Source organism: Phasianus colchicus, chromosome 16 (genome assembly GCF_987193195.1).
Source record: "Phasianus colchicus chromosome 16, bPhaCol1.hap1.1, whole genome shotgun sequence".
Taxonomy (NCBI): domain Eukaryota; kingdom Metazoa; phylum Chordata; class Aves; order Galliformes; family Phasianidae; genus Phasianus; species Phasianus colchicus.
In genome coordinates this window covers 8,783,002-8,810,575 of record NC_143451.1, presented here as the reverse complement: position 1 = coordinate 8,810,575, position 27,574 = coordinate 8,783,002, and the positions used below count along the sequence as shown (strand labels likewise).

Genomic DNA, 27,574 nt, shown 5'->3' with positions numbered 1-27,574 from the left:
TACAGAGATTGCAGAATTAAGTTTCTGCTGTACCAAGTGTTCACAGTAGAATTGTGCATGTGAGAATGGCTTAAACTGCATTTGCTATGTCAGACTGGGTGCACTAGAAAGTATTGTTGGTTATTCTCAGCCCTGTTTATATGCTGTGCATGATTGTTGAGGGTACTGTGCGTCTCAAAGGCAGGCTGCATTTTGTGGATAACTTTATAAATAACGCAACAAGGGGTCAGAATACTGATCTTTGTGTGTCTTGTTCCTTTTCAGTTAAGTGGTGCTAATAAGTGTCACTGTTTTCCCAGTTTTATATATTTACACCCTCGCAAGCACAAATTGTTCTGTCCCAGCTCTGGAGCACAGTCACCTTTGTTTGGTCAGAACACCCATCGGTGCTTTGTGCTATTGTTCTATTGATTTATGATCCTGATTCCACATCAGTCCTCATAAAAATTATTAATATCTGAATGCAGATTGAACGAGTTGCATTATGCACAATGGGGATCAGTCTGAATTAATCTTTACTGCGTGCAAAGATAACAAATACAGTTTTCTTTCCACAGAATGTGTGTGCATTAGCAGTGTCGTGTAGTCTTCAGGGTGCCTTAAGGTAGCAGTACAGCTGACAGAGATCTGCTTTCAGGTAGGAAGGAGAGGTCTGTGTAGTGATCTCTGCAGGCACTGCTGTTGGAAGCAGTTGCAGAAAACGATAGAAGTTGCTGCAAGGTAAGATACCGTGAGTTTTCCTTAGTTAATCTGTTTTCGTTGTTGTGCTTGTGTTTACATCTAATGCTTTTCTAGTTCCTGGACGGTTTCAAGACCTGGGTAAGTGAAATCTAGCATGGCAGCTTGTGTCATCCATGCCACTGGCCGAAGCCTTTCTATGACCCAGTACAAAAGAGTTTGATGCTATCCAGCAGTGATCAGTGGTATTACAGCTCAGGGCAATGAGCTCTAGAGTTTAATAGAGAGAAAGAAGAAAAACAAAAGAAAAAAGGTCACTATGAAATTCACGGACGTGGTGATGAATTCCAGCAACTGAGCACAGTCATGTACCAAACATGTGTTTCATCTGCTATCTTTGCCTTGATGGCCTCAATGCATCAGCACATATTTTCATATATTTTTCTTTGTGCTGTGAAGACTTAAGGGGGAGGAGTTGCTAACTGCACTGGGAGTGTGTATTACAATGAACAGTTCTTGTGAAATATGTGAAGTGGGCACCCTCAGCCAGCTGCTGTAGAACAGGAATTCCCTGCAGTGTATTGCTAGGGAATGGACTGAGTTCATCTTGTCCTCGTCCTCCAGGCCTGTTCCAGGTGAAGAGGGAATCATTTGCCATAGCTGGTCGTCTTGTGATTCTATAGATAGGGGAACTTGCTCCCTGCCCCCTCTCCCCAGTCCCAACTTTGTTTTTCTTTCTTTAAAAGCAATAAAATTAATTTTAATGTTATTTGGCTACATTACTGGCAGTTTATGTGTGTTTTGTGCAAAATCTGCCAAGTACCTATCAGGCCCAAAAATAAGTGGCCAGACTTAACATCCTTGTTCTTCTGTAGAAAAAGGCTGTTTGCTTTTCCATTTCATTCCACGCTCTGCTCTATGGATCACTTCTACCAGGAATATACTTACATCTAGAAGAGCTTGTTCTCTTTAAAGGGGGAAAGAAGAAAAAAAAAGCCTTTTTCTGTGAGACTTGAATTCCTCATTTGTCACTTACAATACCACCTGGATATAAAACTGGGGATTCTTACTCATTTGAAACACAGATTTTTGGGTTTTTTTGGTTATGTGTAGTTTGGGAATTCATTTTCTTTTGCTATTTCAGCACAGCTTTATGTGTGAAAGCTGATGGTATTTTTGCTTGCTGCCGATAGCTATACAGCACCTGCTCAAAGATTATCAAAGTATGTTTTATTTTCTCCTTCTGTTGCCTTCGTTCTTCATCACCAATTTAGGATTGGAAAGCAAGCATTTAAAATTGCGTATACCATTGCCACACCAGATTATAGTATGTTAAAATGTGTCCTTCAGAACTGCCCAGCAACACCAGCACTTCAGCTTCTCCTTGACCCCAGTTGAACAAAACACTGACATTACATTCTTACATCCCACTTAGAGTTTTAAATGCTTCTGCTGTGAGATCTACTGATAAACCTCTAGGGTTCTCATGACTTATCTGGTGTTTGAGTCATTTTGGCTCTGCTCTTGTGATACTTTATTTAACTACAAATATTGGTTTGGAGAAAGTAGGAAAAAAAAACAACTTTTTTTTTGTTGCTAGTATTTTAATACCAGTAAGGCAGCAGGTATTTGACTTCTACTCTCCATCCTTACTTGTGATTTGAGCCATTTTAATACCTTCTATCTTTATTGCAGTTTTCTAGCAAATGAAATGCTTTAATGAAGGTCATAGTAAACAGCAGTATTTCACAGTGTGATTTGCTCACGGTGTTGTCCTGTTGCAGTCTCTGAAGAAAGACTTGGGGGCAGCTCTGACAGCAGCTCCTTAGTGCTGTGGGAAGCCCAGGAAGGCTTTGCTTCAGGCAGCCGTTTTGGTTTGTTGAAGTAACACCTGAGAGATGCGGTGCCAGGGTGGTACGCACAGGAGGTAAACTTGCAGGCAAGGAAAAAGCCAGGAATGAAACAGATGAAACGTGAACTTTTGCCCATCTGCCCGACTGTCACACTGCAGGGATCAGAGAAGGACACTGCCACACAAATTCATCATGACCAAATTCAATTTGGAAATACTGTTGTCTGAGTTTGGATGCACTGTGCTGTGGCTGGGGCTTCAAATACGATGAATGTTGTTCTGCTGCCCTCTAACAGCTCAGTTACTACTTTCTTTGTCTAAGTTGGCTCTCCTTCAGGCAAGTTGTCAGCCTTCCACACAGCATGATTCAGTCAGATCCCATCCAAAGCAGATGAGGGAGATGGATCTGAGACTGACTGTGACAACCGGCAGCACAGAGGCAGCTGTGTGCTGTCAAGCTTAGTGCTCTCCTACTTTCTCTTCTCTATTCCACTGAGTTTTTGCACTTTGGATGACTCCATCCAGTTGCTGCTTGGGAGTACACCACATTTGTATAAGAATAGTGCTTAGGTGATCAGTCCTTAAGACTTTGGCAAAAGGCTCAATTTGTTCTGTCTGGAGCTTTGGATAAGCTGTAAACATTGTTTGCTTGCTGTCAATTAAAATCTTACTCTCCGTTGAAATCTTGGCTTTTAAAAAATAACTTGTGTAATCCTTAAGTATGTCAGTGTATTCGGGCTCAATTTATAGCATAAATGAAAAATACTGTGGTCGTTTGGTTAGTTTTCATACCATAAAAGCAGTAAAGTGTTTAAGTTGAAGATTCTGACACTTATTTTCAAGTTGAGAGTGTGGTTTTGGTATCTGGAATCATAATAAAAACAGAATGGCTCAGTTTCCTAAGGAAATAATGTGTATCTCAGGTCTTCCCTTTTTATGTACTCACTGTTGTTATAGCTCGAACAAGATGTAGTTGAATGTCAGGCATTTTAAAATAAAACCAAGATGATAACTCAATTAGCAGATCAATTACTCATGATAATGATGGCATTATGGTGTACTCCATAATGCAGTCAAGCAAGACCTGATTCTTCCATTAGCTTGTAGAATAGTCCCTTCTGAGCTATTAATTGTTTTGGAGTATCAAATTCGGCTATCTGACCATCTTCCAAGACTAAAATCCTGTGAACAATAAAACAGAAGTATAAGTTTGGGAGGATACCCAACTCAGCAACTGCAAGAAATTGAGCTATATGTACTTGTTTCTGAAATAAACTGTAGTACTGTGTGAAAAAAGTGTATGATAAGGCTTGAAATGCATCGTATAGGCATAAACAATCTTCAGTTAACCTACTGTTGCCTAGTTGATGTAAGATAGCTCCTAAGATCTGTAGCAAAGCTTTGAGGGTTAAGCAAAGAAGGACAGAAATGGAATTGTTCTCTAGGGTTCTGTCTAGTTCATACTTTTCATAGTTCATAGAGTTTTCCTTCCTCCTTAGGAAAGCAGCTGAAAATATTACCTGTCACAGTCCATGATGGTGTTTATCCGGTGAGCTATTGTTAACACTGTGCTCTCTTTGAATTGAGTTCTCAGGGCAGACTGAATCTGAAGATCAGTTTCTATATCTATTGCTGCTGTGGCCTCATCTAGAATGAGGACTTTGGCTTTCTGAAGAAGTGCTCTGGCCAGGCAAACCAGCTGCTTCTGACCAGTGCTGCAAATAAGAAGAGAGATGGTAAATTAAAAACAGCAGTCATTTTTTCCTGGGGTCAGAGAACATGATTAATTTGAAATCAGTAATGAGAGGGTGATTGAGGCTGGTGGCACTGCAGATAACAGTATGGAACACAAAGCTAAGAAAATGAAAGTTGTGTATTACTATAGCACTCAGAAGACCTGCAAGTATTTCAGCACATGAAGCACTGCACAAACACAAGTTGCAGTGATTCAGTCTCAGAGGTTCTCCACTCTCAGTTATTTAATGCTATAAGATATGCCAGTCATGCAATAATGTACTATATGGGTATTGCCCCACCCCATTCCCCCCTTATTTATTTACTTATTATAAATTAGGCTCCTTGTCCTCCTAGTTGCATGTCCTCCTAGCCCACAGGCTGGTACAGCCCCGCCACTGTCTTTCTGAAGATAAGGTACCTTAGGTTTTCCCCTTGGTCAGTGCACTTATATTCCAACTGCTCTGGCAAATCTGCAACAAAGTTCTTGAGCTGAGTCAGTTCCAAAGCTGTCCAGATGTCTGCATCAGTGTATTGGTTTAATGGGTCAAGATTCATTCTTAGAGTGCCAGAAAACAAAACTGGATCCTGAAGACAGAGACAGACAACTCCTGAAATGAATTCTATTAAAGGGCACTTTGGTTTTCTGTGCTGACTATAAATCTGTGGCTAATTTTATACGGAATGGGAGACTAGAATGGTCTAGAGGTTCTTTCCAACAGAAATTTCAGAAGGTTTTCCTTCTCACAGACTCTTTCTAAACCCCTTCTACGTGTTAAGATTTATAGCTCTGCTGAAAAATACTGTAAATTAGTTTAATACCTGGGGGATGACAGTTATCTTCATTCTAAGGTCGTGGAGACCTAGTTGAGCAATGTTTTGTCCATCAATTAGAATTGCTCCTTCTGCAGCTTCCACTAATCGCAGCAATCCTGCAGCAAGAGTAGACTTTCCAGCTCCTGTTCTTCCAGTTATGCCAATCTGTGAAGGGCAGTATAAATCTTTAATGTTTATCATTTTTCACAGTCCGAAAGACCTGTCTTTAGTTAGTTGTTCTTGGCTGGTGTATGGCTCTTGAAATGGATGGTCTTGCACAGATCCAATTTGTAGGGCTGTTAAGACATTCTTAAATCATTTCAGATTTGTGATTGTTTTGTATGAAAGCCAATCTTAAAGGCCTCTAATGGAAACTATCAACTAGAAGGCTTACCATGTAGAACAGGGCCTTGATGTAGAAATTTCTTTGAAAGTGAAATTTCTTTGCTGTAACTCTGCTAATCCTCTGTGAAATGAAATTTGAAAAATGTATAGTGCATGAAGCAATCCCAGAAACACTACTTTTTACTAGAATGGGTGTACAGTGTGTTTGACAAGAAAGGCTCATACCTCACCAATTCTTGTGCTTACAACTTACTGATGCAGAGCAGGGACTGCATCTGCCTGGATCTAATCACTGCAAAGCATTGTTCACACTTCAGCTCTTCTGGAAGCTCTTACTTACTTTCTCTTTTCCATTGATGGTTAGGTTGATGTGCTTCAGAGCTAACTCCAAATTTGGCCTGTATCGTAAACTATAGTTTCTAAATTCAATTCTTCCTTCAGTAAGCCAAACTTGACCTTGAAGTTTGTCATTTAGAGTCCAGGGTGCCTAGACAGATGAAAAACATGAGCAGTGTGTAAAGCTGATTCAAATAACGAAGTGAATTAGCCTTATTGAAATGGGAATCTTATGAAGATGTGTATGCTGTATTCTTCCTGATCAATTTAATGTTTCCAGAAGAGAAAAAGGTCTCTAACTTCCATATTGCAAATGTGGCCTTTTACTTTGTGCGGAGATCCCAGTCACCTTAACTGAAAATGGGGATAAACATTTATTTGCATATCAGAGTTCTGATATTTAAGTGTTTCAATGAAAAGGTTTGTGTCTCTATACACAAGGCTGTGAAAGAAGTCTGATTTTGTCTGATATCAGGTCAGCATATGGAGAAATAATGATTGCATTGGAGATTCTTAGTGGCTAAAAGGCTATCTAGTAGCCATCAATTATCAGAATTGCATCTGAACTTGCGCAGTAAATACATACTCCAGATATGGGCAGAAAACATGGCTCATTCATTCCAGGACTGTTAACAGCTGAAGCTATTTTAATGACAAATCTAATGCTTAAGTGTTGCAAGGAAATACAGTAATCTGAGGTTATAAAATGAGCCATGTCAGTTGGATTTAAAAGGCTGCAGTGTTTTAAAGGGAATACAGCATCTTTCAGAAGAGCAAAAATGGGGAACAGTAAAATCGGTAATTTGATTGGCAGCAGTGTTGACCTGACTAGCACAAGATAACAAGTGGCTGGCTACCTCTTTAGGAGTCCTGGAGTATTCACTCACTCTCTCCACAGAAACAATGTTGTTTTCAATTTCTGTCCAAGAGCGCACCATCCAGTTCAGAACACCAGTTATCTAGAGAAAGGAGCAGAAACACTAAGGCAGATAAAAGAACTTTGATGTGTGCTCACAGGTACCCGTTAGTTGTTTAGTTTACAAAGACATCCTCATCAGCTTTTTTTACGTGAGAAATTATCCCTTCAGAGGCTAAAAAAATAAACTTTGACAAGTCTCTGTGGTTAGAAGGTTTTGTTAAAGAGCCTCACCAGCTCCCTCCGAAATGCTGCTGTTTGGGTACTAAAACGTAGTGTGACTATTCCATAGGTTGTTCTGTAGCTAGTCTACAAGCAAATAAGACACACTGAAGAATGTACTTCAGATACTTGGAGCATAATGTGACTTAAGTGTGAGGTCAGATGTAGGAGGAAAAAGGCAGCTGCTGCATATGTTTTATGGTCCCTTGTATCAAAAGGGCTGCGTGCTTCGGTTGGTCTGGGTCCACAATGACAGCAGGGTTTGAGAAGAGAAGGCATTTAGAAAACCACAGAAAGAACTAATGACTTTTTAGAGAATGTAATGGTAGCAGAAATTAAAATTTGATTTTGGTGCCATGTAAGCATGGTAATACTATTACCTGAAGAGCATATGAAATGGAGAAGCCTGCAGTTCCTGGACTAAGATGTGTTCTGCCAATTGCTGCAAATAGTGCTGCAAACAATACAATGCCATTGCCTAGGAACTCCAGGTTTGTTGCAAGCCACCTGCAAGAGAAGATTACAGAGCTGTTGTTGGGTGCCCTGCTACTTTTTACCCCACAGCATCTTGTTTGTACCCCCAGCAGCTCCACAATTTGCAGTGTACGACAGTGTACAACAAATACCTTGCCATGCCCTGGTTGCTGTTATCATCTGCCCTGTAGCTCATGAGTGACTCCAGTCTCTTCAAACTGGTTGGCCTATGGTCTCCATTAGGATTTTATCCAAGGGCAGCTGGATGAACAGCTAGCACAACTTATTCTATTAATCTAACCTTTCTTACTCTGCTACTTCTCATCTAGTCATGACAGGTGGTTGATGGATTCTGCATATACTACATGTCCTATGCACTGTCATAGTGCCAGTTATTACTGTAGCTTCTTGCATTTAGGACATTGGATGGTACCTCTAGCCATGTGTGAGCACGTGTGCCCAGTCATACAACAGAGAGGGAGCATATTGGTTGTGTGAGGAGCACATTGCCAGAGAGGGGGTGTATTATGAGTGATAAATATAAGAGACCGTCCTGCCCTCAGATCGCTGCATCAATGTCTCATCTTCTGTGTACCTCCACCCCTGCCCCAAGAGCAGCCCTCTCCACTCACAAGGGCCCTGGCAGTAAACTGTAATTTCTTCTACTCTGAAGATTTGTACCTGTCAGCAACAGCTCCAGGGAAGCATATTCTCAGATTCTCATCCACTAGGCAGTTGCTTTTCAAAATAAATCTCTCCTGGTCCTTGTAAGCACGGATCACACTGCTCCCCTGGAAGGTTTCTGAAATATGGGAGTAGATCGGTGATCTGCTGGCAGCCTCCAAGCGTCTCAGCTGGCAGGAGGTGATGACGTAGAAATGCTGGTACAAAGGGAAATGGAAAGAGAAGTGACTAGATGGTTAACATCTCTGTTCTATAGAAAATTTGGAAAGGGCTCAGCAAGTGCAACAGTACGTACTATCCTACTGTTATAAAACCTAATGGGCAGGCAGGAGATGCCCTTAAAAGGTGAGGTGGTGTTTCTGCCTGTGTTATGTCCTGTTGTCATTAAGAATAACCCCACAGTTGGCTAATGCAGGAAACTAAAGGCGCTGTAACTCACAGAGCCTCTAAACTTATTCTTGCTTTCTACTGTAGACCAACCCTTTGCCTTACTGAGAATGGAGGCATACTTGTGCTTTTACATCCCTTCCTTCTGGCAGAGCATTTGAGCTCAAAACGGGAACTGCTTGTTGTACATGGCTGAATTAAAAGCAGCACAGGAATGCTGAAGGAAAGGAAAAATGCCTTTGGTCTTAATATGATTTCATGTACACTAATGGAGATGAGGAACGTAGCCACAGGGCAGATTTGATTTGAACAACTGAAATTTAGAAGTCTCTTCGTTCCAGAGACCTCGTGCTTTGGAAGGTTGAGGTGATGTGGGAAGAGTTGATGTTATTCTTGTTCAGATACAATTGGAGATTACGAAACCAGTTTCTGCATGTCTCTGCCCCTAAGAGGTGGGAGCAGATTTTCCACAGGGATGTGGCTGTGCTGTTCTCTTGTATATGTATCTATGAGCTCCTACCTGGAATACAGCGTAAAAAGCAGTCAAGGGCACTATGGCCATTGCTGCCTTTGGTGTAGCCACTATAATCACAAGGTAGATCTCAAGCAAGTTGAACAAGAATCCCAGTAAGGACTTCAGCTTGTCAGGGATGATAGAATCAATGGCATCCATCTCTTTGGAGAAGCGGTTCAGCAAGTTTCCAATGGGTGTCTCCTCAAAGAAGACTGCTGGGGATCTAGCAACATTCCTCAACAACTGCAGAAACAGCTTGTGTGAAGCTAACACGCCGCCTAAAAAGACTGCTGCTGTGGACACAAATCTGACAACAGCTGTAATTTAAAAAATAGTTATTATTACTGGGTCTGAACAAAGTTATCTTAGAGATCCCTTTTGTGAGAACGTGACTTTCATTTAGTGTGAATGCTATATTGGAAAGAAGAACTGGCTCTCTGTTTGGTAATAATTAAGCCAAACCTCAGAATCTGATGTTGGATACAAGGGTTTTGATGGAAAAATATAGTTCTTCATGGCTGATTTTTGTCTTTTTTTTTGCTTAGGGTCCAGGTCATTCATTTCCATCAGGAAGTGAAGACACTTTATCGTGGTCTGCTAAAAGACACAGAACACTTCTAGCATACTATGAGGTGGGATTTCAGGCAGTAACACTGGAAATATTGTTTTTAGATCCCTTAAAAATCCTCTTCGTGTATCAGAGCCCATAGTTGTAGGTCCCATGCCAAACTTTAAGGACTGGTGCCAAGAACCCAGGAGATGAAAAGGCCGTGGGTATGCACTTGTTTCTATTGTGAGAAAAACATCCTGAATATGGGAAATGGAGATGGAAACAACTAGGTAAGAAGTTGAACAAACCTTGAATGACTCCTAGCGCACCAAAGACTCCAACTCTTAGCTCTGTGTATTGCTGTGTACCATTGTGTACAGGGTCTTCTGTCCACATGCTGAGCCAATAACCACGAAAAAATGATACACCTTGCTGACATGTGAACAACAAAATGATGTAGGCATACAGTGGTAATCCTGTTGCCCTCAGGTAGGCTGCATAAACTGAAGCATTAACCTAGAGTGAACCAATAAGGAGGGGGAAAAAAAAAAGTTGGAAGGCTTAAGCTTGTTAAAGAGGAAAAACAGCTCTGAGGCAAGGAATGATTTATTAGGGCATATCTACTCAGTTATATGTTTTGAATCATAGCAAAAATTATTTTATTTTCCAGGAGGATGAATAATGAAGTCATACTTAAATCTGTGGTGTTAACCAGTAATTGTAGGAAGCTGATAAATATTGTTGTGTTACGCTGGTGTTACTGCTGGACTGAAGATGAGACTTTCCTTATGCTGGGCAGAGATTTATTTTTGTTGTAGGTTTCAATGAGAGCTGGTATGTACCTTACTGACTGCCCACAGGACTAACTGCTGAGTGGCAGAGGTGAGGAGATCCCAATCTGCCTAATACTGTGCTCAGTGCAGCCCCTTTTTAAGATGTCTGATATCTTCCTCATCTCTAACAGTAGCAGTGTGTAGTTTCAGTTACTCTTTTTCTCTCCACATTGTACAACTACAGTGTGTTCTGAGTACACATCCTATCTATGACTGACTCCTCTTAGCTGGAATCCCACATCTGCTTCTTTGCCTATATAGTACCCTTCTTGCCTTGGCCTTTTGAAATGTTCCTCAAGGGCAAGATGAGAACACCCCTTCTCACCAGCCTCAAGAGTCTGCAGGCAGAGACAAGGTCACAAGTCCCTTGTAATCTGTCCTTTACACCAATTCACCCTGACTGCCTCTGTTATATTCTCCCTTCAGGTCAGTTTTCAAATCAGGATCATAATCAAGATCTCAAATCCTAAGGGATTATAAATTACTTTTTCTTCTCTCATTCCCATAATGTGTTTTCTGCAATGTATGTGTTACTATTTTTATTTTTAAAAAGGTGCTTATATTCGGGTAAGTGGTGAGATACAGTTTGCACAGAAGGTGCTATATAAAATAATGCTGAAATGACTTTGTCTCAATTATAGGGCAGATTTATACAGCTCAGCTGACATTCCTGGAGCTGAACTTCGGAAGAGAGCTGACCCAACTACCATGAGTGGTCAGTGGTAAAGCAGCAATACACCTGTAGAGGAAAAGTGCTGTGCTTACCCTGCCTTGCTGAGTTTTCTCTCCCCTGGTTAATCTTCCTGCAGTGACTTCAGCAGTAGTGCAGTCTTGACTTACAGGAATGGTCTTCCTTCCCATAGCAGGAGGTTTGACTGATTTGTCACTTTATAAAGAAAACAAAAATCCTTTCAATTTTTAGCTAAGGCAGTGAGCCTTTTAGAAGGTATTTATATCTAGGAAATCTTACCACCATGTCTGTTTATTTGTAGAGAATAAAGTTGAACTGCTCTTCCTTCTTCCCTAGAGTGCATTTTTAATATTTCTTACAGTGGCAGTGCACTTTTCCCAGAGTCAAATGGCATGTGAAAGTTGGAGAAGCTTACTCATCCTTATTCATCTCCTCCACAGTCATTCTTTTTTTAAAGGCTGTTGTTTTTGGGGTCCTCCAGAGTGACCCCAGAAATTGTCCATACGTATCACAAGCATTGAGCTCTGTTAAATGTAGCTATTAACAAGCAGAAGCTTGAGTGTTCACTGGCTGTAGCTGGTGTGAAACAAGTCAGGCTTTACAGCCCTACTGGAAAGAGCAAGCAGATGATCTCCATGCCTAGTACTGAGCTCCAGGACAGATTCTGGCTTCAAGTGAAACATGGAAAAAATGTTTGTAAACATCCATATTCAAAAGCTGTTCCTTACTTGTTCTTTAGTTTTGCTAGTTTGCTGTTATTAGTGAAGACCAATCCCAAACCATTTTCATACTCATTAAGAAACTCTTGTATGTTTGTGTGGACTTTCAGAGCAAGTTCTTTGGTATCTGAGACAGCTTTAAGCTTACCTAAGGAGCTTGTCTTCTGACAGATTGTTTCTAGAGCTGATGGTGTCTCCCATGTTCCCTGTAGTTATAAAAATAAACGCACTATTTAAGTGCTTTTTAATACTACTTTATCCTGTTACAGTCTTTGAGAAATTGGTAAAAGAGAGAAAAGATTACAGATAATTGTTCATACGGATAGAAATATCAAAGTGAGGCTTGAAAAATTGCATGTATAGTGAGTAATTATGTTAAGTGCGTGATTGTTGTTTGCTAAGAAAGAAATTCAAAAACCAGTTTTGAGGTGATGACTCAGCTCATTTGACTGGCATTTTCACCACTAAAAGCAACAGCTTACTGTGATGGAATTCCTGCTCAGAATGTCTTTCACAGAACAAAACTTAAGATTGGCTTTTCCAGTTTTGTTCTCTTCTCTGTCTTTCTGGCAGCAGACCCCCAGTTCATTAAGTATAACATTAAGGAAACAAAAATGGTATGTCTGGGAAAAACAATTCCAATTAACTTGCGTTACCTGGAAAACCAGAGCACGCCTTCTCTTCTGCAGTATTGTGTGACTGAAGAAACTCTGCAAAAGCCCCATTTCTCTGTGAAAGTTCTTGGTAGGAACCAATTTCTGCGATCATTCCATCCACCAACACAACAATGTTGTCCACTTGGTGCAAAATGCTGATCATGTGAGTCACAAGAACACGAGTCTGAATAAAGAGGGAACAGTTACAATTGTTCTGATTTCCCCTGTTTACGTGAGTTGTTGCAATTAACTGTCTTCTAGGAAGACATCCTCAGAGCTGTAACCTTCACTAATGTGAGAATATTTTGGGTTTTTGTTCGTGTCTCTTTGTCAAAGTTTACCTTTGCAGCATGGCTTTGTAAATGGAAAACTAAGGAGAAAATCATGGGGGGAAAAAAAACCAAAACTAAGTGGAAAATCATGAGTGGAGAGGTGAACCAACTTGCTCTGTGTCATGCATGGCATAAAAAAGCAAAGATGGGATCTGATGCCTGACTTTTCAAATCAGCACCATGTAGGAGGACCTTTTGAAGGGTTCACTGACCAGTCCAATGTTGTTGATTCTACTCGGGCTGAAGCTCCTATGGAGTATGATGGTAACAGGAGAGTCTGTCACGTTCATTGTCATTGATGTCAGTATTCCAGGAAGAAATTTGTGTCTGAAAACTTTTTCAGATTGAATAAAACTACAGTGTCAATTTATAAGATGAAAAAAAAAAAAAAGAGGAGCCCTGTCATCCCTTCTTATGTATCCACATTTATCATCTGTATTGTCTGACAGCAGAGAAATACTAAGATATACCAATGCAACCAAATGCAAAGAAGAGAGGAAGTTTAAGATGGATCTTAAGACTGAAATGTAGGTAATGAACAGTTGGGTGACGAGAACTGTAGAGGTGCTGCCATCAAAAATGATTGGATGAGATATTATGATAAAGTGAATAGAGTTAGACACTTTTTCTAAACTATACTAGAAATAAATCCCGAAGCAAGAAAACTCTTAATACTGACAGAAGACCTTAGAAAACAGCTTTGCTGTAGAAGTAAGGCTGGAATTAGGCATGTGGTTTGAGTGAAGATAAAAACAGCCTTTAAGAACCTAACTTTTCAGTCTTCCTCTTCCTAGCTGAAATTCACTGCAAGACTTCTCTGCAATCTATGCAGCATGTTGCCACTAACTAGTTTTGCTACTAACATAAATAAGTAAGAAAAAAAACGGGAGCCTTTGATAAAGTAACTCACATGACTGGAAATGTTTGTGAGGTCTTTATGACTGGATACATTTTGATGTCTTTTACAGTTCATAATTTATAACAAACCTTGTCCTTCAGTAAACCATTGGGTCCAAGAACATGTTCAAAAATGTGCTGTCCAACATGGGCATCAACGGCAGAGAGGGGGTCATCTAGTAGGTAAATGGAAGACCTTTGGTACACAGCACGAGCGAGGCTTATTCTTTGTTTCTGTCCTCCAGATATATTTATTCCCTGTAAAAATGCATTGATACTGTTTATTACTGTGCTGTGGCGTAATTGTCAACTTGTGACTTCTTTTACACTGAGGTTTTATGAGTTGCTTATTATTAAATGACAGTCTCTTTCTTTCCTCTCCCTCCCTCCCACCAAATTAGGCTCCTGAGATGCTGAGGCAGAGGACTCTTCTCTTGAGAAACTCCACCCTCCTGCAAAAGAGGACCCATAAATGACCTGGATTTGTTTACTACATCTGATGCATCTCTCATATCTCTAGTTAGCTTACCTATTAAGAGGAGGGCTTGAGACCCCTTTAAATTATAGCCCAACTTTTCAGAAATTCCTGAGTACTTGCCCTTGCAGATTTAATTCCTTTCTTGGTGTTTAAGCAGGACATCCAAAGTTGAATTTACTCATGTTTTGGTAACTTTTCCATAAAACTGGTCCAGTACCTTCTCGCCTATTTCACTCTTTTGCCCTGCAGGGAAGCTCTCCAAATCAGGTTGCAATGCACAAGCATCAACCACTCTATTAAACCACGTTTCATCCATCTCCTTCCCAAAGAGAATATTATCTTCTACTGAAGCATTCTGTATCCAAGCTTGCTGGGGGACATAAGCTGCTGTGCCCTACAAAAACAGAAATAGAATGTTATCGATCTCTTTTTCATAAATACAACTTGGCACTGTATGAATCTGTCTTTGAAGAAACAAGTTCCCAGTTAGCTTTATGGAAATATGCAATGACCATCACCACTGAGAGGCCTCAGAGTGCTTTACAAAATAGAAGGGTCCTCACCCTGCCCTTTTACAGAGGAAGAAACAGGTGTGACATAACTAACTACAGTGCCACTGTAGCTCACTGTCAGTGTGGGAAATGGAACTGGATCTCCAAAGTCCTGTTCCTAGTCCTAAGAGTCAGGCTCATTAGAGAAGTCTTAAGCACCTCTCAGTGATTAAATGTAGGCTGCTATGCTATAGCCTTTGTTAACATTCAGCAGTGAGTTTTCATCAAGTACGTGATGCCTTAGTTTATGCCTCACTGTTCTTGAATATAGCCTAATTAAAAGCAAATGCTCAAGGAAAAATTTACCTTCATAGTCACACAGCCATCCATCTTTTCCAGGTCACCAAGTAATGCTGACAGCAAGGAGGACTTTCCAGCACCCACTTGGCCAACTACAGCAAGCAAGGAGCCTTGTGGTACGGTAAGATCTATCCTATGGAGAGAAGAGACCCCCCACCCAGTCACTCTGACTACCTTTTGAATACATTTTCTAAAAGAAAACAAGCAAAATTATTGCTATTGTGATGCAACAGTAAAAAAATACATGCTTCTAATTTCATATAATTTCACAAGGTTACTCTTTTTGTTATGCTAACATTTTTCAGTAGCACAGGATTCATCCCTTCAGAGGTATGTTCAGCCAGAAAGTCTTTGTCCGTATCTGCGTTCAGATTTCAAACCAAGATTGAAGAGACAGAATCCCACTTTGGATACAGACTAGCCCAACGTACTGGATAGTATTTCTTCTCTAAAACTGCAGCGCCTTTTGGAATAAGCATGTAGTGATTGTATACCACCAATTCCACTTCTTTTACTTAAATTAATTCCACATTTCAGTGAATAATTGTGTAAGTACAGTTTCTATGTATTAAGGCAATATCTAGGTACCGAGGCCTTCCAGTTTCTGTACTCTTAATAAGACAGGAATAGAAGAAAGAATCCATTTTATCTGACTTAATAATTGTCGGGATTCAATGTGAAATATGAAACAGACTCAGAAACCTCTATGTATTCTACACTGCTTTCATTTCGGGCTCTGAAGAATTCATTCAGCTCCCACTCTGACCTATAGAACTGAGCAGACTAAGCTTAAGACTGTACCTTCTAAGACAGGGAGAAGTGTCTTTGCTCCAGCAGAAAGTTCCATTTCTTACAACGATACTTGCCTGTGCTAAAATATGAGGAGAAATAGAACATTTGTAAATTCAAAAGTAACTACAGAAAACATCCCTATGTTTCAGTATACACTTACATAAAATCAACCTTAAATATCAAAAGAAAGGGCTGACTACCAGACTAAATTTCATTGTTAGAAATTACTAGGCCTCAGAAACAAAATGATGGTGAGGGGCAAATAATTTTCTCTTTGCTATGGCAGGCATCATAGTAGAAGCTGAACAATGAACTATTCCTCTTGTAAAACAACAATACTAACACAAAAGCTCACCACAGTCAGAAGTGTTTCTGTTTGAGCTTTCAGGATTCAGTTCTTCCAGATTCAGAAAAGCTGCTAAGCGTTTTAAAGAAACTTTGGCCTGAAATGAAGAAGCACACAAACACTAAGATTTAGAATAGAACGGGAACTACAACTAAAAGACTCAACCTGAAAACCCACTGAAGACAGTTGACTAGGTGCTGTATTGCAGGTGCTGTAGGCTTAGATGGACAAATGCAGCTCTTCCCTAAGTTAATTGCCTTTGTTTTCACTTAGCTCATCAAAAAGGTTTTGTTCTTCCATGTGCTTTTTTCTTCTGTTCACGTTTGAATATTGGTGCTTTTTCCTCCAAATTCATCTTGCAATTTTTTTAGCGATTGCTCCTGTGTACGAAGAGTCATAACAGCCTTCTTGTGGTGCAAAAGAGAAGAGCAATCTCCCAGTTTCTCACTGAAAAATGACTTGCTTTCATCTCTGGTTTGGCCTAACAAGGTTTCCCTAATCTGGAGATTTTCCCCCTCTGCTCTGATCAGAAATAGAAGCCTATCTCACGTCTACTGGTGCTTGTGATATAAGACTAACAATTAACGCTTCCAGGAGAAGTGAAGATAGATACTGCCCAATGGAAAAAACATTAGAACCCTGCCTTGCACAACATGAGGCCCTGAAAGATTTAAGAACTACTCCTGGGGACTATTTTGTCATATGGAGCCTTTCTGAAAAACAGTACTTAAAAAATACTTGTAGCTGCAAGTCCTTGCACTTCACTGTTTCAAAACAGCAATTAAAAAAGCCATCAAGACATTCCTACCTTTACCTTTTAATGGTGATATGAAAAAAAACCACTTGTGGCCAAAGAAAAAGAAACATAGCCTGCAATTAACCTGGACAGCAGCATTTATGGAGAATGGCAGGAATGAGTGCGCAGTGTTGAGAATGTTGATCAGTGTTAAAGACACAAAGGCCTTCTGAGCATCCAGGACGTGTGTGTTATCCACCAGGGTATAGACAGCAAACATGACAAATGCAATCTGGAAGAGAGCAAAGCAAAACCAAACCATTTGCTTCAGACAAGGAATAGAGAATGATTCATAGTTGGCAGATCCCTATCTAAATACTCTGGAATTCAGTTAGTTAAACTTAGGTTATCATCCACATACGTTATACTGCTGTTCTGCAAATATCACAGGTGTGGTCTTGCATGTTGGTGATAAACCAAGTCTGATCACTTGATGTTTGTTCTGCTTTAAGGAAGTTTTGGTGCTGCAATTGCAGTAAGATGAAAACGTGGCCATCTTCCATTAAAAGCATATATGGCTGACCTGCAACAGTACAAGCAAAAGTGGCTTGTGCTGTTACTGACTGTGTTATGAACTCTGTGTAGCTGGAGGTCTCCAAGTGGTTTTTACAAAGCAGGCTTCATCTGCTTGGAGCACATCATGAGACAAGGTGAAGTGTTAACAGAACTGTTAGGACAGTAAAAGTCTGTGTGGCTGATTCACTGGGACTCAGCTGATCCACACAGATATTATCTTTAGCTGTCCAACAGGCAAAATCAGTCCAGACACTACCACAAAGAGAAGTGGAAGTAACAGTGCATGTTTTGTGTGGGAAGATGAATCACTCACCAAGAAAGTTGATGAATGGAAAGAAGCTAGAGATGCTGAAAAGAGAATCTGAGATCTTTTTAGAGCCTGAAGTTCTTGCCTCCGGATAGCATGCACTTTCTCCATGAAGGTTTTTTCCCAACCGTAGAGCTTGATTACTTTAATGTCACTAAGAATGGCATTGGTAAGTTTGGCCCGCTCATCTTTATGCTTCATCTGGGCCTCCTGTAATAAATGTTTGAGTTTGTCATTTAATAGGTTGAATATATAACTGAGCAATTATTCTGAAAAAACACCTTGATCCTGCCTATGAGGTCTGAATAGATTTCCCTGCAGTTGAACTGTGTATACTCTTTTGCTTGTAAATCTTTGAGGCTGAGAGACATTTTGCTTTTCTTCTTTAGAGCACTGTTTTTTTCTGGCAATAAATGCAAAACCAGAAAAGGTCAGCAAGCACAAAGTAAAATAAGTAAAAGGCAGATGAGCTTACTCTAAACCTCAAGTAACTTTGTAGGCTTTGAATTCTCCTAGGTTACTTCAGAGAGTCATAGTCATCGTGAATAATATATATTAACCCATCACCTAAAGCCAAATGATAGTGGTACACACCAGTACAAAGCTTAACAACTTGCCTATTGTAATCATCAGCCTTCGATTTTTTCTGTAGCCTTGGCTTACATGTAATCCTTCCCCAGGAGAGCATGGCAGCCTTTAACTTAGATTTAAAAGTTGAATCCTAGCATAATTCATGGTAGTAAAAAACTTCAATTTTATGAAGCAAAATGTACCTGGAAATGACTCCTCTTCTTGGTGATCATAAAATTCAGAGGCAAAAGAAAAAGGAATACAGCAATTGAAGCCAAAGCTGATGGCCCAAGGAGCTGCCAGGAGAAAAAAGGAAAGTGGAGGAACTTCTGGTTTTACTATACATGACAGTCTTCTGCTCCCTCTTGCTCACATTCCTTCTTTGAAACCTATGATTAGCATCCTTGAAGTCTAAGGTTTTTCTCTAGTCGAGCCTTTGCCTTTCTTGGGAGTTGAGCTGTGTAAACACTGTGGGTTGCTAATTCTCCGAGCAGGGTAACTCCTGTCATTGTACTCTGCTGAATTTATTTGCTTTCCATTTAGGAACTGGATTAGTGCTGAGAGAGATCCAGAAGCACGCTTGGTAGTTCAAGTCATTTGCTTCCCACCTGCTCTTGGATTTATCAAGGAGGACATCTTGTGGCTGGCATATGGAAGTGACACCAAACAAAAACAGGCTTTGTTTAGAAAACAAACTATTCTTGCAACATAAATAACTAAGATTGCCTGAATTTACATCAACTAGTGAGATAAAATGGCAGCCATCAAGTACAGTGCCACATACTCTCAGACAGCTTTTGAGTTCTTAACTTGCACACCACAACAGGGAATTTGTTTCTTGAAGTTTAGTTACATCTCTGCAGACAGCTTGCATTTGCTAGAAATGTGAGTGCTGATATACAAGCAGACAAATGTATTCCCTACACAAATGATGTATAAACACTAGCAAACAAAGTGCTAATTTTTAAAAGTTAGAAAAACTTAAAGCAAGTTGCCACTGAAAACTCTCATGTAACTCAGTACATGTGAGTAAATTTAGCTTGGCAACATCAATAGAAAGGACTGATGGACTTTAAACTGTTTATACCATGGCTACCAGTTCACTTTCCAGGGTCATGGCACACTGCAGGCACCTGGAACTAGTTCATCCTACCTAGCGGAGGAAGGTCTCAAAGGCCTCTGGAAAGCTCTTAGAATTTGTCTCTACTGTGCTCATACTTCCACTTTGCATGCTGCCAAAAACAGGCAAAGAAATAAAATACAACCTTATTCTACTGAGAAAATACCATACCATTGAATTAGGGGGAAAAGGGATCTTTCAGATTAGCATTGTTTATTCTAATTTGGGTTTTGCTCTCTCCTTGCAAAACTCCTTGATATCTATGCAATTCAGCATACCCAATATTCTTTTTGAATATCATATAACTTTGCTTCTGTTTCTTTCACTGATCTTATGGTAACAAACTTTCAGGATGAAGTATATTAAGTTGTTACTATAGACCATTTTTCTTTAGGTTCTGTTACTATGCAGAAGAGCTGTAACTGAACCTAGAGCCTGCAGTGGGCCACTATGTTTTGACTGGAACGAGAGCAGGCAAAGGAAAATTACAGGTAGAAGTTCATCAGTCAGCTCAAAACAATTATAATCACTTTTTTTTTTTTTCCCTAAAAGAGACTGAACACTTAATATAAAAAAAATAAGAAAATATTCAAGGATCAGGAAAAGACTCTATACTAATAAAAATAACTTCTGACAATAGAAGTGAATTTTCCATGCTACACAGCTAAGAAAAACATGGCAATTTCAGGTTGTTCAGACCAGCAAAACTGTAAGACAAATTTTGAAAAGTCCTTTTTCCTTTGATACCTAGAATGGAAATTGATTGCTATGTACTGTCATCATATTTTACCTGCCACAAGAAGACAAAGCAGATGATAATCCGAATAGGAGCAAGCCAGGTTCCATTAAAATAGATAATGAGATCCATTAGCTTTTGGACATCAACAGATACCAGATTAACAATTTCACCTACTGTTACTGCTTTCCTTGATGCATTTGACATAATTAGGATCTAAACAGGGTAGAGAAGAAAGTATCAGTCAAACAACAGCTTTGATTCAAAAATCAAAGAACTTTCTTTTCCTTATAGAGAAAAAAAAAAAAAGGTCAAATCGTAGGTACTGAAAATGTGCTGATGCCTGAAATATGTGACTTTACTTGAGAATGAAAAATTTATTCCCTTTCCCAACTATCCTTGATTTTCTTGTCTTTCCCTCCAGAGGTAAGATCTGAAAAACAAACAGTAGAACACCTCACACACTATTCAGAGATGAGTGTAGCACAGAATTACATGCTAGAAGTAGATCTTTAATAGCATATTCCCTGATATTGTTGAGAACAATGTAACAATATCACAATAAGTAATGTTAGGCTAGAAAAAAAATGAAGTTGAAAAGGAAGCTTACAGACTCACCTTCCTGTATACAAGCCCTGTTACTGCAGTTTTCAGTCTCAGACCCAGAACGAGACACATGTACATATATCGTTGTTCAAATAGAGTCTGGAGGCAAGCTAGAAGAACCAGAATGAAGGCATAGAAATAACCATGCCAGCTAGGGGCTTCTTGATCTTCAATGAACTCAAGGAAAAGGCTACAAGACAGGAGCACAATACTGGTTAATCTACGTAGAACTGATGCAGTGTCAGAAATGAAATAACACCAGCGATTTTTCTGTATTCTCTAGCTGACCTTTGTCAGTAAAATAGTAGAAGAGATGGGAAAACTGCTAGGTTTCCTGTGTCTGCAATATCTTGTTTTTGACATTTGACACTCTTGGTTTTGAAGTAATCACTGATCTATCTCAGCATCTTCTGAGATGTGATTTTTCAATGTGAAAGATGGCTCCTGAATTCTGTGAATTTGTCAGAAATATGCAAATGAGGAGTGAGAATCTAAGGAAGTCACTGAAATTTCCACAGCTTCTTCTAATGACTGAGAAGTGTTTTTGCCTTTGAAAACATATTGCAGTGCAGGTTTGTGTTGTACCAACATAATCCACAAAGTGTAATGATCAACTAACTAAAGATGCTACTTAAGATGTGTAGGATGCTCAGCTGTATGCTTTATGATTAGTAAAAAAACATAGAGCCATGAGTCTACTGCAAATTGCTGACAGCCTGTGCAATATATGCAATACATAGAACCACCAAATAAAATAATGCTTACTCTGGTTCTAGCAAAGTTGTCACAAAGCTTAGGGCAACTGGTCCTTTCCACATAGCAGTAAAGAAAATGTACACAGCTGTAGAAAGTGACACTGAATTGACTGTGGGCTTAGAATAAATGGTAATCCTGCTCTTTTCAACAGCAATTGGAGATTGCAAAAGCTAAGAGTCTGTTTATCTACTTCTGTGAGTGCTGACATATATTTCTCTGGGTGAGCTCATGCACGCAGCAGTCTTATACATGTGGTGTTTCCTTTGGGAAATAAATTCTAAATACAAATACCTCAGTATCTTTGGGATGGAGAACAAGAAGACATCACATATAACTAAGCAGAGGGTGCTGAAAAGGAAATAGGTTCCAAACATGCTCCAAAATGCTTGCAGCAATGGCCCACTCTGACTGTGCTCTGACTGCAGTAGAACCTCTGTCTCTTCAGCTTCTGCAATATCACTTTCAATCTTCTGACTCTTTTTAAAAGTAGCAGACTCCATTTTTCTAAAGAAAGAAACAGTGGAAAAGCTAACTGTAACTGAAAAAAATTGCATCTTGTGTTTTCAAAAAATCACGAAATATCTCAGGCTGGATCTTGTGCCCTGTCCAGTATCAGTGCAGGTCAAAAAATGATCCCTCTAATCAGAACCGAGCTTCTAGGAATTAAGAGTTGTTGTTCAGCATATTTCATCACTTAGGTTTTGCACAAAAATACTCTCACTGTTTACCCACTGAATAGAGGACTCCCATGTTTTTCTAACAGTCAACATAAAATCTGAGTAACTATATTTTTCTTCTTGTTTAATAGCCAGATAATTCAGTAGGATTGAGTCTTTCAAATCTTCCTTTGTCTAGATGGACAGGATGCTTCCATCTGTGTTGGAAGCACCAGCAAAGCTCACATTGAGAACCTGAATATGTACTGAAGCTGTCTGGCTACTGTGGTGGATGTTTCGTACCTGGAGATGTTCAAGTTCAGGCTGGACTGGCCTCTGAGCAACCTGATCTAAGAGGAGATGTTCCTTTTTGTTTCAGGGGAGTTGGACTAAATGACCTTTAAAGGTCTCTTTCAACTAAACCAATTCTGTGATTTTGTGGTCTATCCCTCTGTGGGGAATGGAGGAGCTTCAAGTCTGCTCAGAGATGGCATACCAGTCCCCGCAGACATATTTGTTTATAGCATCTAAAGGAGAGAGAAACTGCCCAGCTGAATCCATGACACACTCTTATTGTGTATTAAGTACTCACTGCTTCATTCTGTTGTTATACTTCTTCCACTCCCTCTCAGCCCAGCCAACAATTTCTTCAGAGGAGTCCTCTTTCCTCACTGCCCACAGGTCATCCACCCCCAAAGATTGCCGACAGCCTTTCCAGACAAGCCTGGAAAACACAGGCAGCCAATAAGTAAAGACAGAAGTATTTGTTGTGCGTGTAATATTTTCAAAACAGATGGGCCTTAATTCAGTGCTCCACAGTGAGTTCTCTAAATACTACTTAGGAATATCCTTTCACCGAATACATATGAATGTTAGGAACAGCTGTTTTGCTTCAAATCCCTATGCTATCTTCTGTCAGCATAACTATTATTTGCAAGTAAGCCCCAATTCTAAGCTTAGTTGCTACTGACAGTTGGGTTTCAGACAGAGGGGGACGAAGTTCATTTTAACTTAATTTGTGGCTAAGTGAAACAGAGGAGGCTTTACCATAGCTGACAGAAGGTTCAAGGTAATCGTTTTACTTCTGACTACTAAGCAGAAGGCTGGGCCAAAATCATCTTCCAATATTTTCTCTCTGCCCAGCATTTGTTACAAGAAGATCTGGCAGGCAGGGCTGTGGCTGGTGTACAGCGATCTCCCAAGATTGCTGAGGTCTATTTGAAAATTGAAAAGGCACTGGACAGGTAGCTAGAAGTGAGGAATTATCTAATATCACAAATTTGTGTTTTAAACTATTTTGAGAAAAATAAGCTGCATTTTATAATTTGGTCTTGAGAGAATAACTCAAGTCCCCAGAGAAGGAATTTAAAACCTCAAAACCTCACTACATAAGTTAACCTGGGAGCAGAGCAGAGACGCTTCAACTGCTTCTCATCTACACCCTCTCTTATGCTACTGCTTTTTCTTTTTCTTTTCTTTTTTTTTTTTTGTCCTGATATTATAGCAAAACCATGTCTGTTCTGTGTTTTCTTACCCAGAGAACCACCAGTATGTGATTTTGGACAGAAAAGAGCTGTTGGCTTCCGGACACTGATTCTGATGGGAGGAAAAACATGTATGACATTTATATGGAGAAAAGGGAACGTGTCATATGATATCCCTCCTGCACTTTTCCAAGACAAACAAACAAAAAGCTACCCAGCCCCCACTCCTCGCCTCTGACAGTGTAAGTGTATTGTGAGGGACCAGTGGGACTTTGGAGAATTAGACTTCAATTAACGTCTCAGAATACCATCCTTCATATCCAAAGATATTCACTTTCTGAAGCACGTAGTTCTGCCATACATGTACCAGAGATAGAGGAATGTACTGGTTTACTGAAGACAGGCAGAAGCAAAATAAACCCTATATGCTGGTTTCAATGAAAACAAGCAAGAGTGTGGATAGGTCACTAGTTTTTCAAAACACACATAGAGAGATGGAGTTGTTATCCCCAGTTCTGCTGGTTACCTTTTAATACCACTGGCCTTTATACAGAATGATGTATTTTGCAGATAATCATGTTCCTGTGTATCCCCAGAAGTTTAAATTTGCTTGAGCAATGAAGCAAAGCATTATGAAAAGCTACATTATACTTACAGAACTGTTGACAGCTTTATTGAAGAAAGGAGGGTGATCAACTAAGCAGAATAACACAAGTTCACCAAGCACCAGGCTAGCATAAAGGTAAGTGACAACATGGTGGAAAAAGTCTTCCAAGAACCCCTAAGAAACAGAATACTGCTGAGAATGAAATCAATGCGGAAAGATGGCTTCTTCATACTCTATAAGCCATAGGCTCGGAGTTTTTGTTTGAGGCTTGGGTTTATTTTTTGTACTTACATGTATTTAAATTACAGTTGTGTAACTATTGAAATAGGTAACTCCTAGAACTGGAACACCAGAAACTACTGAATAATGGACTCATTTATCATTTACAGTAATGCTTTATCATGACACTTCACAGCATACTTAAGTCAAATGTCTACACTGCATAATTGTTCAGAGAACTTGTGGTGCTTTGACGCATAGATGGTGCTCACATAGTGGGATAAGTCACTGACAGAATGAAGCAGCTGCTGGGGTTTATTAAGAAGGGTGTATGGGGCTCCATAAAGGGCTCACTAATTAATTTTGTGACCAAGAAAGACAAAAACAAAAACAAAAAACCCAACAAGGTAAATGTCTGAATATTTTTTTCATAGCAAGAACTGGGGAATTGTTAATTGTGAAAGAGGTCTGGAGACTGAGTATAAGGCTACACTTAGTAACAGTGTTTACATTCATTGCTTTTTTTTCATCTGATGAACACTCAGAAAACCATGCTCTGTCTGTACTGAAAGGTATAACATGAGTAGAGATCAGACTCATTAATTGTTTTTCTTAGCACAGACAATAAGAAAGGAATTCAGTTCTTCATCTTGCTATCAATGAGGCAATAAGAACTATATTGTTCATAGCCTTCATACCCTTTCATGTTAAAGATACATGATTTCACTTACTCTTTCCAGGCCATGTTGGATTTTGGAACTAGATATCACAAGTGCAGATAAGAATGTTAGCAGCCAGTAAACCAACATGATACCTGAAGACTGGATGCCCATCATTCTTTCTGCTTGGATAAGAAACATGGCAAGGATCTGTGAGGAAGCAGAAATACCTCCAGGTAAATAGCTGGTAGTGAAATGCCAAACATTATTACCAAGTTAATGGACACAATAAAGCAAAATTAGTTTCTTGCCCAAACATTTCAAGGTGCTTAGAGCTGAAGTATTGTAAGGCTAAAACTGAAAGTATTAGCAGTTTGCACTGCAGAATGTCACTACTGAAAGAGCAAGTAATAAAACCACAACTGGGCCAACAGGCTGGAAGGCTCTAGGCTATGAAGGTGCCATAACAGAAGGGGAGGACAGGCACTTAGTCAAAAAGAAATCCCATTTCATTCATTAAGAGCCAATCATACTAACTAACATACTGTGGTTGTGGGAAACTGGATCTTGTCCTGTTGTTATAAAACCTCCTTTTAAATATTGCTGCTTTGGCTCTTGTGAGGTACATGCAACCCACAGAGCTTTATAATGTAGCTGCCTCAATTCTTATCCCCTGCTGCTTCATACAGCAGAAACTCAAAGAGCAAAGCTCCAGTCTTATATTCCCCATCAGCTATCTTTGTGCTCAAAGACACTCAAAAACATGGGAAATACCAGAAGTGCCCCCAGAAGGCGAAGCTGGGCCACACACAGGACAAAAAAAAGAATTACCATTGTGATCCCCAACACTGCAGGGCTAATGAAGAATGCTGGAGTCCGAGGGATTCCTTGGCTTATTTCCCATAGTACAAAGAAGACATTAGAAAAACACAGTATTACCAAGAGGAATCCAAGGACCTGGGGCAGAGACAGCAAAAACATATTGGAATGTAAAAATAATTGGAAAGTAAAAAGATGCTGGGCCAGCCTACTGAACTGACTGCTCCAAGGAGGCTGGGCTGTAAGACTGAAGAAGTAACAGAGCAGGTTTGAGACAGACAGCATTATGGAAAGTAGCAGGAAACTACATGGAGCTGCAGGGGAAAAGATCTCGCGATAGATATTCCTGAAGATTTACTTGATTTGTACTGATGTGACTTTTACCAGAGTGAACAAATGTCAATACAAACACAGAGATGGATCATCAGAAAAGCGTTAATGACTTATAAAAATTAAACTATGCATCAAAATTGCAGCAGTGTTAAGATCAAATCCCATCCTCCACTTTTACCATTTTGATTTTGAAGATGTGGGACATCCTGATATAGCCTTTGTTTTTGTGTCGAAGATACAAGTAGTAGAAGGGAAAACAGATCCACAGATAGGCACAGGGGATCCAAGCAAGGACCGTGTTCTCAAAGCACCAGGTAAATCTTGGGCTGTTGGTGTACCACGTCTGGTTCCAGTCCTGTCACAGAACCAACACAGAAGTGAAACAGTAATGCTAATGTATGCAGAATTTCACCAGCCAGTGCAAATTGCTTGTAGTTCAACTGAGCTGATGTTAAAGAAACTTGATGTGGAGCTTTGAATGTGAAGAGCATTTGGTAACAGAGCTGCTGGAGACGATGCAGCAGCATTCTGCAGGGAATGGAAATGGAAAGAGGGAAAAAAGGGTTTGAAAAGTGCCAGAGAAAATGAATCATTCATCAGAACTAAGGAGTAAAGAGAGAGAAAGAGAAAATTTAAGTGGAATGCAGAATGAGAAATAACAATTTTGGAATCAAAAAGATTATTAGCATTTGGGAATGGTCAGTAGAGAACACCTGGTGCAGCAGAGATAAGAAGTGCCCTGAGCACAAACTGCATCACACCGCATTTCCCCAGCTGTCTTTACAGTCCGATAACAACTTCTCTGACCGGGGGCAGTCGGTCTGATGCCGAAGCCTGAGCAGCCCGTGGGGAAAGCTCGGCCGGCAGCAATTCTGGCAAAGAAGGCGGGGTAGTTGCGTGGGATCGCCGTTGTTGCTCTGAGTGAAACGGGTCGCGTGGCAGCGCCGAAGCGGGGCCGTGCTTCAGCTTCAGCCAGCGCCGCCCCGGGCCGCCGGCGGGGCCCTCACTCACCCACAGCCCGGCCGAGGAGCCGCACAGCCGGCCCGCCGCCATGGTGCCCGTCCGCCCCGGTGCCACGGCGTGCCTCAGCGCGGGCGGGAACGCCGCGTCCTCGAGTGGAAAACGGCGGAGAGCCCCGCGCCGCCTGGAGCCAGGGGAGCGGGCGCCGGGACGGCGAGCAAAGTCCGGCCGGGCGCTGCCAGAGGGCGAAGGGGACGGCGCTGGCCGCGGGGGCGGGAGGCGGAGATGCGGCTGGGGCCCGAGGGGCCGGGGCCGGGGCTCTCCGGC

General features: G+C 40.5%; 1 protein-coding gene and 1 long non-coding RNA gene across 4 annotated transcripts; one reads left to right on the top strand and one right to left on the bottom strand.

Annotated features, from left to right (window-relative positions):
* Positions 1–704: 704 nt before the first annotated feature.
* ABCC6 (ATP binding cassette subfamily C member 6) lies at positions 705–27,556 on the bottom strand. 3 transcript variants are annotated; one of them, XM_090151544.1, is made up of 31 exons: positions 27,299–27,556; positions 26,466–26,642; positions 25,967–26,092; positions 25,208–25,345; positions 24,306–24,431; positions 23,701–23,762; positions 22,759–22,890; positions 21,802–22,014; positions 20,767–20,944; positions 20,203–20,364; positions 18,496–18,588; positions 17,729–17,932; positions 16,985–17,131; positions 16,101–16,200; positions 15,767–15,836; positions 14,972–15,098; positions 14,332–14,508; positions 13,727–13,894; positions 12,408–12,591; positions 11,900–11,957; positions 11,107–11,227; positions 9,817–10,024; positions 8,965–9,275; positions 8,055–8,254; positions 7,280–7,406; positions 6,619–6,720; positions 5,766–5,912; positions 5,087–5,245; positions 4,686–4,852; positions 4,051–4,245; positions 705–3,712 (listed from the first exon to the last, which is right to left on the bottom strand). In XM_090151544.1, the coding sequence occupies exons 1-31, from the start codon at positions 27,338–27,340 to the stop codon at positions 3,604–3,606; spliced, it is 4,530 nt and encodes a 1,509-aa protein (XP_090007670.1). In that variant the 5' UTR covers positions 27,341–27,556; the 3' UTR covers positions 705–3,603. The 3 variants fall into 3 exon arrangements, with proteins under 3 accessions (XP_090007670.1, XP_090007672.1, XP_090007673.1); XM_090151546.1 differs by having other exon boundaries at positions 16,113–16,200; XM_090151547.1 differs by lacking the exons at positions 8,965–9,275; positions 9,817–10,024.
* LOC149915758 (uncharacterized) lies at positions 14,518–24,310 on the top strand. Its single transcript, XR_016471671.1, has 3 exons — positions 14,518–15,086; positions 23,705–23,892; positions 24,221–24,310. It is a non-coding gene; the product is annotated as an uncharacterized LOC149915758 (long non-coding RNA).
* Positions 27,557–27,574: the final 18 nt, after the last annotated feature.

Coding starts and splice junctions, on each gene's coding strand:
- ABCC6 (XM_090151544.1), bottom strand. CDS start 27,340: ATGGCGGCGGGCCGGCTGTGCGGCTCCTCGGCCGGGCTGTGG. Junction 17,933..18,495: donor AGAAGAGGAGTCATTTCCAG/GTACATTTTGCT, acceptor CATTTATTACAG/GAGGCCCAGATGAAGCATAA. Junction 11,958..12,407: donor GGCGTGCTCTGGTTTTCCAG/GTAACGCAAGTT, acceptor TTATAACTACAG/GGAACATGGGAGACACCATC.